The following is a 15,778-nucleotide window of genomic DNA, read 5'->3' as shown; positions in this document are numbered from 1 at the left end:
AGCCAGTGTGTAGTTGAACAGATTTTCAAACCTTGCCTCTGACATTATGCATGCATATATTTGCATGAGCAGATCCTCCACTTGTAGATCCAGAAGGTATTTGCATATGCAAATAAAGCAGTTAGACACTTGTGCACATAATCGTGGTATTTGCACACATGTGTAATTGCAGGCCAAAGTTTCAAACCAAGCCTGCATAGTATGCATGTATTTACTGGCAGACTTATTGGTTACAGAAAGCCAGACAGGTAAGGGATCAAAATAGTCTTTTTGAGGCAGATTGTCATGCACATCAGAACATATCTCAGAATCCAGTACACAGGCCCGATGGCAGAAATTCCCAGATACACAGCGATACTCACTGCGAGTGTGAGATCACAGTCTGCACCCGTCAGTGTGCTGATGCCAGTGTATGCTATCGGGAGCTAGGAATTAAGACCCCAAGAGCTAGTGCTGATTCCCCCATTATTTAATTACTCTCTGTTGCTTTATGACTTGTACTGATCAAGACTGTTACATTAATTTGCCCTGTGTGGTTTTGCGATCTAGAGCTGTGGTCTCTGTTCATGAGAAGGTGCCCCAGAACTGGTGGCAAATCAGATCTGATTTGAGAAAAAAATCCATGTTAATTTCCTATTAATTTTTAGCTTGGAATTTTCTGTTATGAATCTGAAAATCTTCCTTCTCAGTCTCTTTATTTCCATAAACTAACCTATATTCACCCAGTGATGCTTTGTTAGCACTGCACCCACCGTAGGGATATATTATGCATCTGGTAATTTTTGTGCATTGACTGGGGGGGAGAAGGGGAGTTGTGTATTTGTGGAATGGGGGGGTCTACTTGATGGAATATGGAGGTGCTCCAAGCATATGCTAATGCTGAATGGGGGGTCCCAATTCCTGACCCATAGATAATATCCTACAAGTCACGTGAAGCTACCAAGGATTCCTGAGCTATAGCTTGAAATGCTTCAGTTATCTACAAATAAACACCATTAATTGCTTTTAGAGTGTGTCATGCAGTGGTTAAATAATGAGATCCTTGTTCATGTATTTGTACATCAGCCTGTTTGGAGGTGGGGGAAAAGTCTGAAGTGGTGAAATTATTTAAAATTAGTGGGGATATTTACAGGAAGGCATAAAGAACTGTCAGTAGTGGAAAGCGGCATTTTATGTTCTTGTCCCAAATGACCTTGCTCCAAGGACAAATCAGAGCTTGATGAAATGAAGCTGCAGATGGCTAGTGATCTCAACTCTGTAATAATGAAATGACACAAGAAAAAAATGAGCCGTCTCCAGTTTGCAAATACAATCTGAATGGAAGGGGGAAAGGAATTTTGAAGGGGAGATTGCGTTGACTTGGTTATAGCATTTCAGCTCTGGGTGTCTAAATACATATTTCTCTTGATTTTTTTTTAATTAGTGGCACTGTGTACACTAACAGCCAAGGGTGCCTTAACATATTGTTTTCTATTTTTAGATGTTAGCACCTGGGCTGTGACTTTGCATTATCAATTGTTTTAGCCCAACATCTGTGGTTGTGGTTTTGGAACTTGGTTGGACCGATGGCTTGATCTGGGAGTTTTAGGTACTCTGGTTTGGCAGGAAGGGATGAAAGCACGTAAGAGATTTAACAGTGAAAAAGTGATTGCTGCTCATGTGCATAATCTATATTATAGATTTAAAAAAACATTAACTTAAAAAATGGAGCAATTCAAAAACTCTTTCTTTTAACCCAGTGGTTCTCAACCAGGGATCGGGGCCCCTTGGGGGGGCCACGAGCAGGTTTCAGGGGGGTCTATGAATCAGGACCAGCATTAGACTCACTGGGGCCCAGGGCAGAAAACCCACCTGGGGCTGAAGCCTGAGCAATGTAGCTTCCCAGGGGCCCCTGTAGTGTGGGGCCCTGGGCAATTGCCCTGCTTGCTACCCCCTAATGTCGGCCCTGGCTTTTATATGCAAAAAACAGTTTTTGTGACACAGGTGGGCCGTGGAGTTTTTATAGCATGTTGGTTGTGGGGGGGCCTCAGAAAGAAAAAGAACCCCTGTTTTAACCCACTCCATCTTGATTTGGTCCAAGTATATAAAAATGGCAGAGATCTCCAGAATTGGGCAGGTAAAGGGCTAAATTGCCCCCTTAACACTGAATTTCCTGACTTTTGCCGTGTTTGAGCCAAACCTCGCATGGTTATTTCATCTGATCCTTCCCACCCCCTCCCCCAACTATTTAATATATATATTCAGCATCTAGCTGCCACTTTCTTCTGTGGCTGCTCCTCTTGTGCATTCACCTACACTGACTCCTGTGAACCTCATCAACACCTCTGTTAGAGAGAGCGCCTTGACATCACACACAGATTCCTTGACTCAGACTGTATTTTATAGACGCGAGCCATTGCAGTTTGGCATTGGGGCTAGCGCAAGCTTGTAGAGGCGGTCAGAAAGGGACTACTAGCCAAAATTGGGCGAGATAAATACAGTTTTAGATTATCTCACTGAATTGCTAGGCAAGCTGCCCACAGTGGGAACCAGAGTGCATTGTCAAGGGTTGGAGACTCATGACAGCTGAAACAAGCCAAATATAAATATTTTATTCTTTGCAGAGAATTCCGTTTTGGACTTTGCCTGTATGGAATAGAGACGTGCAGGAAGTGTATGTGTGTAACTGAGGCAGGTGAATGTATTAGAAAGGGTAGTGACCAAAAGACCCTGCTCAAAATGAGTAAGACTCTTAGAATTCTGGCCTTGAATGGAGCAGCCAGCGTGGAACAATGTTCGTGTGCTGAGGACGCCCTGGGATCGGGACTGCGGCAGAGCCTTTCCTACCATTCTGATTTCCTGGGTGCTTCCATAAGAGTGCATCTCCGATCCTGCTGCTGCCCTTCACTTGGGGAGGTGGAGTGCAGAAGATCCTCTTCCATGGTTGCCATTAATGATGCTCTCGCAGTCTGCCAGTAGGGGATGCCTGTACCAAGGGTGTGATTTGCAGTCTACTCCAGCCCCTCCTGGAAGGCAGAGAGTCACTTTTGATGGTACCGGGGCCACTCCTACTCTAAGGCTTGCTTACACTGCAGCGCACTGCACTGCCCTGGGGTTTATGCATCCCCACTTACATTGCGTATTCCACCTGTCTAGTAAGTGGAAAGCTGATCGTACTCCTGAACCAGTCTCCTGTGCTCCTTCCTACTACCAATATCATGTTCATTAAAAACCCCTATTAGCATGTTCTAAGGTAGGCCTGATAAAGCATGCATTTTGCTCTGTATGAAGTAAAACAACCAATGCAGTAACTTACCGTAGGTTTTAGATATCTTTTTTGCTTTGTTCTGCTGAATAAAACCAGCTGGGGAAAAAAATGTGGCAAAATCCTTGCATTAAAGTTTTCACTCATTTGATTAATTGTTTTTGGAAGTGGGAGTTGGGCTGAATTTCCATCCTGTTAAAAGCCTGGATGCATTTAGAAACAGAATTATGGATATTTCTCTTTTGAGCAGCATGTAACGTAAGAGCAGCTATAAGGAGATGAGCGTATTTTCCATTTTACTTGGCCAAAACAGTCCTGGGTGTAGTTGCCAACCAGGTTTAGTGATCTTGTCATTGCTTCCATCAAACAAGGAGGGTTAACTTTGTGTGATGCTGAGCATGCCAGTGCCATAAGAACAGAAGAAAGACCTTAAAAGAAAATTTCCCCCTCTTTTTTTACAAAACTGTATACCAGTAGATCACTTACAGTCTTCAAACAAAGCTTGTTCCTGACTGACAGCCCCTGAGATAAGCCTAGAAACTTGAGTCTGATAGTATTTCACATGGTTGTATATCAACTAAACGGCTGGAAGATGAAAAAAGAAAAGACCCACTGAGCTACACAGTTTGTTTTATCAATGCTTGTATATTGTGTTAAAACAAACAAACCAGAAAGAGGATGGGGGGGGGAGCTTCAGAAGACGTCTGAACTAAAAGGATCAGTTTTATCTTGAAGTGCATCTTAGAAGTGGAGGTAGAATCAGGGTGGGAGTGGGGGTGGAGAAGAAGAGGGGGAAGGAAAGGAAGAAATCTTTCCCCAAAGAGCAAATGTAAAGTCATATTAAAGACAACAAAAAACAAAGAGGGGGAAATTTTCTTTTAAGGTCTTTCTTCTGTTCTTATGGCATCTATAACATCTATAAGCTGTGTAGATCTATAACATCTATAATCTGTATAGATGTTATAACATCAGCTTTAAGTCATGTAACATGAAAATTCTGTCAATGCATGGGGGGCTTTGGGGAGGCGGGGGGAGAAAGGAGGTTGTTTGTACTAAGGTAGCCACATCTCAACCCAAATATTTTCACCTTTTAATATCCATTTAGATTAAAACTTATGGATGCATTGATAGCAGCTGCTTAGTAAAGGCTTGCACCAGGGATTTTCCTTTTTTAACCATGTGCATGTCTCCACCCTCCTCCTGTTATGCAGCCTCTCAAGAATGCCAGGCAGAGGGAACACCATGTGTGGATTCTTTCTGGATCCTGCAACTGAGCCGAACAGGCAACTCTCATTGCAGTATAGTTTGATGCATGGAACAGCGGGATCTTTCTAATATAGTTATATTGCCAGAGTGCCTAGGAGCCCCAGTCACAGATCTGGGCCCTTTGTAGGAGCTGTACAGCCACAGAACAAAAAGACAGTCACTGCCTCAGAGAGCTTACAAGACAGACAGACAGATGTGGGAGCACAAGGATACAGTGAGGCTGCTGTCTGAGGCCAGCACACATCTACATGTTCCCTGTACAGAAGAAAACTCTTACCTGTGTAGGTCAGGCTAGATGCCATGATGGTCCCTTCTGATCTTAAAGTCTGTGAGCTCACCCCTCCAAATGCTGTCCATAAATGACTTAATGAAGCTTCACGATACCCTGCAAGGTAGGAAAGCCTCATTCTTCCCATTTTACAGACATGTGAACTGGGCACATAGGGTATGTCTACACTGCAGTTAAACACCCACTGCTGGCCCATGCCAGCTGACTCAGGCTCGCAGGGCTTGGGCTCAGGGGCTGTTTCATTGCGGTGTAGACATTCAGGCTTAGGCTGGAGCCTGGGCTCTAGGACCCTGCAGTTAAACACCCCCTTAGCCCAAGACCCAGGAGCCCAAGTCAGCTGGCATGGGCCAGCCGTGGGTGTATAATTGCAATGTAGACATACCCGTAGAGGTTGTCTGATTAGCCCGGGCTTTGCAGTGAGTCAGTAGCAGAGCCAGAAATAGAACTGTTGAGGAGTTTTGTTGCAGTATCTCTTCTATCCTAGTTTGTTAGAATATAGCTTGTTTGTAACTACTTCAGCATTAGTTGTCTTGGCTCAGAAAGCTTGTTAGATGTTGGCACTAACATTTTTACCCCCCCCCCATATTAAGAGTGAAGAAGTCTGATGTGCGCTGCCTGTTTACCTTTGCATTTTGTCCTTATTCTTTGGTACAGTGGTTGCACATAAACATTTACTTCTGTTTTGAGACCTGTAATTACTGGATTCAGCTGTGAGCCCCATTTAAAGTAAAGGGACTATTTCTCAAACTGGCAGTGTCTTTCAAAACGGAAGATACTTTTAAAGCTCAGTCACTGTATGCATTTTTAATCAGATGCACTTCAGTTCTTCTACTGCTTGTTACTTTCGTTTGAGATGCACAGTTTTCACTAGCAAATACCCACTGTTCTTTGCAAAGCTGAGTCTATTTCTCACAATAACCCTGCTTTGACCTGGTTATCTGTTAACCACAAAGAATTCCGTTCTGATTAGTCCATCTGTTAACTGCTCAAATTCACATGACTTAGCTTTATTGTGAGGGTCTGTAATATAATGCTTAGTGGTCTCCACTGGCAGCTTATGTCTTGTAAAGTAAACGTGCCTTTCCGAGAGCCACTCTTCTGCAGGTCACTGTCTTCTTGATGTTTTCAATGACTTTGTCCGGCAGTTTGCAGTCCCCTTCTAAAATATATTGTAAATCTTCAATAGCTCTGGTCTTAACTTAGTGCATTTTAAAATTGAAGTTGCTTTATGCTCTATTCCTTAGAGTTCCACCTTAAGAGCAGATGGGAAAATATAGGAATGATGAATGAGACTGGTGCTTTTCAACTGTTTTTTAAAAAAACAGTGACTACTTTAGATTAAGGTTAATGGGATTCTTGCCTGCCCATCCAGGGTGACTAACCCCCTCAAGATGACATTGGGGAAGTCCTGTTTGTTAATGAAGACTCATGAAGAATTAAGGACTGTAACTTTCCAGATTCTCACCTAAGTGAACACGTGTGTGATTACTGGATGAACAACAAAGAGCTGGAGTTTCAGAAATGCGGTCATGTTGTTGACACAACGAATTTGCGTGTGCACTTACTGCAACTGGAAGCCAGGTTTTTAGAAGTGTGAACGTGCATGGCTTGTAAACGTGGGCCCAGATCCAGCCAAGTACTTAAGCATGTGCTTCACTTTCAGCACGCGCGTAGAGTCTAGTAAAAAGAAAAGGCGGACTTGTGGCACCTTAGAGACTAATAAATTTATTTGAGCAGAAGCTTTCGTGAGCTACAGCTCACTTCATCGGATGTTAGTCTCTAAGGTGCCACAAGTCCTCCTTTTCTTTTTGCGGATACAGACTAACACGGCTGCTACTCTGAAAGTCGTCTCTAGTGGGACTATTCATGGCCTTTGAGTTAAGCACACGTGTAAATGCTTTGCTGGATCAGAGCCATAATTGCTGTGACTGCACACTCAGTCCCAGGAATCACCTGTGCTGTGTGTGCATACGTACATTTCTAACAGTGAGTCACTGCATATGCTGTTTATGCTTGTGAATGGCCAGTGATGCATCTGACCCATCACTGGTGTACACAAAGAGCAGGGTTTTCTGCCACAGGTGTAATGGTTGAACCTGAGCATGGATACTAAGCATACACACTCCTGAAAACTGCTCTGACTCTTGCTGCCTAACTCCCAACACAAGCACCTGATGCTGGGTCTCTATTCACCCACTCACAGCACCAATCCCATCTCCAACATAAATGGCCAAATTGGAAAGCCCACTGAGTACTGTAGAGCTCTGAAACTGCTGTGTGACAGTTTGCCTAGCAACAGAACCACATGCTTTCAACATTTCCAGGCTCCTTATAATGTGCTGTTTGGTTAAAAATTCTGTTGATTCGATGTTTGAATTTGAGTTTTGGAGTGAGAGAGAGAAGCTGTGATGTATTACGAAAAACACAAGAGGAATTCAATGACTGCACACCAGGCATTCATATCTTTGGATGTAGCCCACAAGTAACTAAACGCACCCCTAGATGTGTGAACACCCAGGGCTGTGGTCTCTGGCTTTGAAATTCAAATCCTACCCGAGATGCTATCTTCCTGAAATTTAAAATGGGATAGCCCAAAGCATGGACCAGTTCAGGCTGTGGCTTGTTTGGCTTGGCCTTAGCATGGGAAGTGATTTTTCTTGGGGAGTGATGAAAAGGAAAAATGTTTAAAGTTCATTAACCTTTGATACAGATAGCAGCATCCTTTAGACCACATGCAAGAGCTATTCTTAGTCATGACACTTACATGGTTATTTTCTACTGTAAGGGAATGCAGTAGTTCCCACTAGTGGTGAAAATAAGAGGTGTTTTGTTTTTGTTTTTTTGCTCATCCTAAACATGAACTATAAAATGAAAGACTTTGAATTCCTTCCTTGTTTCACCCCCCCACCACCTTTTTTTTTGGCCTAATTTTCCCCCAAGCAAAAATGTGCATATATATTATTTTTCTTTAGTGGCTAATTAAATGTTATGCAACACTTCTCCCAAATGTAGGAACCTATTCTGGGTATTTGCAAATGAACTTGGCTGATTGTCCTTCTTCCAGCAAAATCCCATATTGTTAGGCCATTCTGCTGCTGCCGAAGAGCTGCAATTAGTAATGTGATTTCCCCTTCTTTACCATTAATAATATGGAAAAAAACAACATTATTTTCTTAATTAGGTTTCGGATAAATTAGAATGAGGTGGACACGATTAGTTAAAAAAAACAAAAGAAGAAGAAGAAGAAGACTTTAATGTTATGACTTGTTAATGCAATAGCCCTGAGCGAAACAGAATGATTGTCCTTGCACTAAACTCGTTTGCTTCAGTAAGCACAGACCCTCTGCACGCAACAAGACAAGTTGGGAGGAAATTGGGTAGATGGCAGGGATTTTAGTGATATGAACATTTCAGTGTCTTTCATGTGCAGAGTACACAAACTGAATGCCTGCTCTTTCAAATATTACCCTAGAGGCAATCCATATTATTCAAAGCTTAACTATGGCTGCAGAATAATATCTGACATGAAAGCAAAACACTAGCTTTACATGAACTTTTGTATTTACATCAGAAGTAAATCATATTTACTTCTCTTCCCCTCCTTCTCCTTCTGTGGGAGGGAGGAGAGAAAAGGAATAGTGTCCAGTAGGATTGTAAGCAGAGCAGTGGTAATAATGTCTGGTCTTGTGAGACTGCCCATGAATAGGAATGATAATGAGTTCAGTGATGAGTTGCAGGTTTGTGTCTTTTGGTGAATTATCTCACAGGCATTTACATTTCATCAATTGTGGTTTTGCATAATAGACCTAAGTGCTGCAACAAAAGGAGGCACCATAAAAGTGAGTAATTTCAGTGACCTTCTTGGTAATCGCTCCTATTTTTAAAAAAGTATACATGTCCGAATGACCGGGGCAATCTCTTATAGTGAAACCATCGCGAAAGGCGTTCCTGCTCTGACAGCCTGGCTTTTGACAAACACCCTCCAACGTCTCCTTCTGGTCACTCCAAACCATTGCTGGTATCCTGTTTGCTCCATTTTAGCATGATTCTCATTGTCAGATGTCAAAAGGCAACAACCATTTTCTTCTTGCTTATCTTCTGATAGCATTGATTCTCAGACAAAGGATGTGGGCTTCCATTCTGAAAACAAAGGAAACATGGCCTGGTTAAGAATGCTGGATATAATGTACATAATTCTTTCTGCCAATAATAACAAAGCATCATACATAATGTAAAAGCTGGATGTTAAAATGGGGACTATACTGGTAGCTACTGTGCCTGGGTATAGAGTTTGCTGGAGTATTTCCCTGCTCTTCCTCTTCTTCACTGAAGACGTGGCTTTTTCACTTATTTTTCTTCCCCTAATTACATGCTACCTCTGTAAGATGTTTTGGCTTAAATGTTTCTGACTTCCTCTTCCTTTCAGGTTCTGCTCCCAGAATCTTTGGGGTGCTGTTATGATGGGCTTTAGAATTTTCCCCTCTGTTCGTCTTGGGTCAATTTCTCAGGTGGCGTAAATTGACACTGATCCATTATTGACCACAATGGAGCGATTCCAGTTCCCACCAGCTGGGTATCTGGCTCATTGATTCCAGTGGAGTAACGCTGATTGATGCCAGTTGGGAATCTTGCTCTTCCCTCCTCTGCATATTCAGGTTCTTGCCTTGTTTCCAGATCATCCTAACCAGGAGCTTTCCCCTCTGATGCTGGTCTCCCCCACTCCCAGTTCTCTGCATGACCTTGGCTCTCCTTTTCCTAAGTTTTCCGCAGTGTGTGTCTTCTTTCTGTCCGATATCTACTAGCTCCTGCTTTACTCCAGCTCTTCTTCCTTTGTCTGTTAGCATCACATTGGGGAATTAGTGGAGAATGTAGGGCTTGATTCACATCCCTCTGCCAGTTATACACCCATGTGACTCCATTGATCCCAGTGAATCAGTCCCCTAGCTGTGGGCCAGGAACAAAGAACTTTGGATTAACCTTTGATCCCTCAGTTTCTTCCTGTGTTGATACTCTGAAGTCAGAGCAGTTCACTGCTACTCATTACAACAGCCACAATGTGCGCCATTCAATGGTGCAGTCTCTGTAAAAATCCAGAAGATGCAATTCAAGATGGAACAGCAACTGGGCTGGAGGGGGGCATCAGTGGATGGGACAATGGCTTCTGTTGTGTCTCCCTGGTGAGACTGATTTTTTTTCTCTTTTTTATCTTTCTTGGCAGGATCAAAATCCTGGAATTGTTACCAGACTTCAGGAGCCAGGCACCATACCAAGCGGAGGCTCGGTGCCTGCACCAACTACAGTGAACGGATATACGATGAGGAACCATTTGCTGAAGCAGCAAATCATAAGACGGCAGCTAATGCAGGTTCGGCTTGCTGTGCCTACGTGACTCCTGTAATGTATACGTGGCCACTGTTAAAGTGAGAAGTGCTGCGTAAGAAATGGCTGTTGCAGAGTGTTGCAGGCTGGGTCTGACTATCAGTCCAGAGAGTCCAGCCTTCTGTCTCTGAGAAAGGCCAGCACCAGTTGCAGTGGGGGACGGGGGTGTGTGTGTACACACATAAGAATACGTTTTTGTGGAAGAGGAACATGGCCACCTCCACGCTGCTGTTTCCATCCCCTGCAGTCCAGGGTCTGTGCTAGGAGAGAGGGCAGATGCTGAGGGGTCTGGCTTAAGGAGTGAGTGAGGCAGGGTTAGGGGGATGCTCTTCATTCCCACCCCCTCCAGCACCATAGGGATTCCTCCCAGTAGATGGTCCAGTCCCAGGTTGTAGTCCCCTTTGCACTGAGCTTGCCACTCCTCCCAGGAGCCGGGGAAGCCCTGGCAGCAGAGGCTGCGTTGGAGCCTTGCTGTCAGGGAGCCAGGGTGGGAGGGCCTGCCAGGGATCAGAGGCAATGAGGAGGCACAGAACCTCTGTGTGCATGGCCCTGGCTTCCCATGGATCCTGAGGAAACTGCCAGGTTTGGGGCGATCAGACCCCTCTCCCCAAGAGGACAGTGCAGCGGGAGCTCCATGAGGGAACCTTGCTGAGATTTCCTCACCAGGCCTGTCCTGCACTTGGTAGCTGGAGTTACTGGCTGTCTGCCTCCTCTCTTTGCTTTTGCCTCCTTCTCACTACCAAAATGGCCCCCCTCCTGACCTGCCCCATGCCTGTCTGTGCTGGTGTTGTGGGGCACTCATTCCAGTCCACACTGTGCTCTCTGCACTGTATGTGCTGTCACAGAGCAGACAGCACAGCACCATTTGGAAGGACGTGGCCAGAGCTCCCAGTAGCACAGGGCAGGCTGTGCTGGAGAAGGTGCCTCTGAAACAGAAGGAAAAGTGCACGGCATACAAGTCAGCTCACTTTAGGCAGAGCCAGCAATATCTTGGTAAGGAGGGAGCTCCCCATGGGTTCTCCCTGTGGGCCCACAGTAGGTTTTGGTTTAAAACGGAGATCTGGCCTACACATAAGAGTAGAGCCATCTTCCCAACACACTCGCAGCTGCCAGCAGTCTCCTGCGTCAATCTGCCCCCTGAAGGCTGCCCCATTTCTGTTCGTTTACATGCTGTGAGCACCTTTCAGTTCCACCCCCAAGAATCTGGTGCTTCAAAGGATGTGCCCAGACAGTTGGCCCAGTGGATTCTGGGAAGACCCAAAGATTCCTGCAGCACACAGAGCCTGATCCACTGAGGACAATGGAAAGATTCCCAGTGACTCCAGTGGGCTTTGAATCAGGCCCCGGTTGAGCAGAAACAAGGAGAGATGGGGGTAGAACCCCCTAGCCCCCATGTGGGTGAACAAAGTGGTCCCAATGTCATTCCAGCTCCCCTGTAGAGGTGGACCTGCTTACACAATTTTTGCCTAAGGCAGCCCCTGCTTGGACTGTGCTATTTAGAGGACACCTTTGCAAGAAGGGGCTTGTGAACAATTAAGTTCCTGACTGAAATGAACTGTCTGGGATGCACATCTGAAGAGCTTATGTGTGTAGTTGTTAGTGTCCAACTGGCCACACTTCAGATGTCTGCTGTTATTTTTGTTCCTTGCGAGGCTGCAACGTGACAACTCTTTCTCTTGTTTTCCAGGAGAAGCAGAAACAAACCATGCTGGGCGTAGCGTCTGAGCAGAGGAGTTCATTTGCGCCCCAACAGATGAATCAGTTTCAAGGTAAGGAGTGAAAGTGTGTGCTACTAAAAATGCAGGGTTCTTAATGATACTTTGCACTGAAAGAAAACCATTCTACATTTTGTCACATAACATGGCATTCTCCTCTTTTCTTATCACTCAAGTAGTAACTCTGTGACAAGGAATGCTGTGGCGAGGCCTGTTTAATGAAAGAGGGGAATTAAAGCAAAGCATCCTATTAAAAATCTGCCATGTTTCAGGGATAAATGCACCCTTAATGTTTAACATATTACCTCTTTTTGTATACAGCAGTACCACAACCTATTCCTACTGACTGCGGTCAGTCCATGCCAGCTCCTCCACTGAATCACCGCATGATGCCATCCAACCCGGGAATACTTCAGAACACCTTGGGCTCCGGACTGACTCCAACCTCCGTTACCCAGAACAGTGGGACAATGGTAATGATTCCGCATAATCCTGGGAAACAGCAAGGGATTTTCCCACCTAATTCCGATTTTAACATCCCTCTGCGACCAAACCAAACCTCTCTGGGCATGCACTCAGGATGCCAAACGGTTCACAGCCATCCTACTGTCCGGCCAGGAATGACATTGTCTAGCTTTAGTTCCAGTTCCTTAACAAATCACTCAGCAACTCAGCAACACTTAAGACAGCCTAGTATGCCAAGAATTTCTACTGTCTACCCCAATGCATCTGCTCAGATGTGGACACCGACTGGGGTTTCAAGAATGCCAAATCAAAGCCAAATGGATACCAGCATGCAGCAATTCTCCAGTAACCCCCTCGTCTCCAAACAGAACGTGAGACCAAATATTCCAGGTCAGCAGTTTTCCCACCAGGCTGTAGCACCGCCTAATCAGATTGCGCCTGGAGTCCAGGTCAGACAGATACAAAAACTAAACCTGGGACAGTCCGGCCAGAGCCTGAGCACGCTGAATAATCAGAACTTGAGACACGGTTTAACCAGAGGACCATTGCCAGCTATGAATGTTATGAAATCCATGCCACAAGGCATGTCCAGTTTTAACCAGCTCAATCCTGCTCAAGGACTCTGCCCGCCAAGTTACCCCTCCGCAGGCCAGCTGTCAGGAACATTCAACAGAATGAATACTGCTTCCGAGCTGCCGCAGTATGACTTTGTGCCACAACAGAGCAATTCGATCTTGCCTGGAAACTGCAGCGAGACTGACTTCATAGACTCCCTTATGAAGAACAGTAGCAATAATGATGAAGACTGGTTGAACAATTTGACAATGATAGACGACATTTTGGGACAGCACGCTCAAAGCTCCGGACATGTTTAGCTCATAGGGAAGCAGACTGACTTGTAAATAACTTAAGTATGACTTTTCAAAGTAAAAACAAACCAACAAAAATTGCCTCCTCTTTCAATACCGAATGAACGGACACGACCAATTCTTTGTCTGCATCAAAGTTTAATATTGGCAGTTTTTCAGATGACTGTATATATTTGAATATTTTATAAATTATGTTTTCCTAAACATTAAATATAGAAGTATTTATACTTCTTTTCTGGACTGTTTGTAAATAGATCTATAGCATACATTTTTTGTTTTATTATAGGAAATTCATTATACCTTGTTATAAATATGCAAATAATATTGTTAGTTTCAGTAATACTGTGTATTACAGCATAAAATACTTATGTTTTTGACATAACTTAACACATGATCTAGGGGTATCCGTGCAAACTGGCTAAACAGGAAGCAAATGTGGTAATTTATCTCCCTTGTCAAGAAGGAAGATTGAGGAGTTGCGTTTTTTTTTTTAAACTGTCAACCTATTCAGAGCACCCATCCTGCAAACCGATCCTTGTGAGTGGATCCCATCAGGGCTTCATGCAGGTGGAGGGATCCACCCGCAGATACCCGATTGCAGCAAAGTTTTCAGTCAGGATACACTTCCTCCATATGTTGATGAGAGCGTTGAATGCATTAACTGTCTAGTACTGAGTATATACTCATAATAGTACAACTGTTAACACAGACTACGTGACTATAGATTGCAACCAATTGAAGAATTATGGTGTGAAATGAGTGACACCTGAAGAGCAAACATCAGCCAAACATTGTAAAGCCTCTGTATGGAGGTATTATCCAATGACACAATAGTTCTGGTTTGCACACCTCTGCCATGTATATTTGTAGTGTACAGGTGATTTGTTCCTGGTTTCAAGCTTTTCATAATTTTCTGTTTTTAACGTGAGACTTGTTTTTTTTCCACGGGGAGAAGTCTATCAACATTAATAGTTAATTTTTTGATGTTTTTGTCAGCTACTATTGTCATATGTATATTTAAGTCTGTTTATAAAAGATCCACTGTACTGTAAACTTCTTAAAATGTTCATACTTTGTGTAATCATATTTTAATAGTCACATCATACTTTGCAATACATTTGTAATATAACGTCAGCTTCAAGCACAGAATGTTTTTTCTTCATACCATAATAAACTGCCAGGGGAAAACTGCATATATTTTATGTTTTCATTTCATAGAAGCAACATTTTGTAGCCGCAAACATTTGATTTGAATTATTTCACTGTTTTCCAGGATGTTAGAACATCATTCGAATACCTTGTATAAATGTATATGTGCTATTACTAGAAGAAATGAGGGAGAGGAAGAATTGAATTAAGCAGGCTAGAATTTCAATTTTGGATGGGATTTCCTATGCCAGCTTTACCCATCCTTTCAAATGCAATTATAAATGAATCCAGACAACTCTATCTGTTTTTTATATAGCACCTATCACCATAGTTATTTAGGCGACATTTCTTATTATCCAGAAATATAAATTAATCTAGATTTTGGAACTATTGCTTTGACAACTCTTTATTTTTACCTGTAAATATCTGTTGGCCTATCTGGAAAATGCAACTGTTCCACTGCAAGGAAAAACCATGCCCAGTGTAAAGTGGTTCAGGGCAATTGTGCAGATGCTGTGTTGCTAGAGACATGCCATATCATCTCGTAATATATATGGTAAATATTATATATTTGTGCGTGTGTGGGGGACAGAGTTGAGCCACTCCATTCATTTTAGATAGAGACATAAGCCCTTTACAGGAGAGCTCTAGATATAAAAAGCTACTGCCTGCTCTGGGGGGCAGGATATCTGGGTCTTAAAAATATACAAGTGAAGCTATAGTTAAATCAACTCCATATAAGCTGAATCCGAAAAGGCTGCAAACCTTTTGGGAAAATAAAATCATGCTGTTCGGGAAGAATTTTGCAACCTCTCAGTGTAGGGGTGGGGAATCATCCCAACCCCTGCCTACCAAAAAGCCTATAAGAAATCAGTCTGGGTGAGTAAACCTCCAGGAGATCCCCTCTCTGGAATCTTTCCCAGATGATTCCATTGGGGCGAGGCAGGGTTTTCCCCTGCTATGGAATAAGTAAGGGTTCTTCCCCTCCAGATTCCCTAGATCTGCCAGAGGCACATGAGCATCTGAATGGGCACTGCCCCACACAGACGCTCTGGCCTTTTCCCCATTCCCTGCCAAGGACAGTGCAAGGGAGCCCCGCTGCCATGGCTTCCCTCTCTGGCCACTGCTCCCAGCCATCGTATATGGCATGGGGGAAAGGAAGAGTGAATGCCATCTCCGCTGCTTTGTTCTGGATGGATTTCCTGGCAGGGTACCGCTGAGGATGATGCACACGTCTCTCCCCAAGTGCGAATCCTTGGGCCTACAGATGGCCCTGAGAGAGCAAGAGGGGACAGTAGGGTGAGGACAACCCCTTGCTGTGTGCAGAGATGGGAAGATCCATATGTGGATCCTAGAGGAATGATCCCTGATGAGCCTATTCCTGGGAAGTGATAAGCACCTG

General features: G+C 43.9%; 1 protein-coding gene across 5 annotated transcripts in view; it reads left to right on the top strand.

Annotated features, from left to right (window-relative positions):
* The window catches only part of MAMLD1 (mastermind like domain containing 1), a 347,912-nt gene extending 333,492 nt beyond the window's left edge, over positions 1 to 14,420 (top strand). For 4 of the 5 annotated variants that reach the window (XM_073358364.1, XM_073358362.1, XM_073358363.1 and 1 more), the window contains 3 exons: positions 10,018 to 10,164; positions 11,866 to 11,947; positions 12,215 to 14,420. In XM_073358364.1, coding sequence (XP_073214465.1) covers positions 10,018 to 10,164; positions 11,866 to 11,947; positions 12,215 to 13,233 — 1,248 coding nt within the window. In that variant the 3' untranslated portion in view covers positions 13,234 to 14,420. The remainder of the gene's footprint in view (positions 1 to 10,017; positions 10,165 to 11,865; positions 11,948 to 12,214) is intronic. The other variant, XM_073358361.1, reaches the window with a different exon arrangement.
* The last annotated feature ends 1,358 nt before the right edge of the window (positions 14,421 to 15,778 follow it).

The sequence above is a fragment of the Lepidochelys kempii genome, chromosome 9 (assembly GCF_965140265.1).
Source record: "Lepidochelys kempii isolate rLepKem1 chromosome 9, rLepKem1.hap2, whole genome shotgun sequence".
Lineage (NCBI taxonomy): Eukaryota > Metazoa > Chordata > Testudines > Cheloniidae > Lepidochelys > Lepidochelys kempii.
Note: the sequence above shows the minus strand (reverse complement) of the source record. Positions and strands in the feature narration are given on the sequence as shown.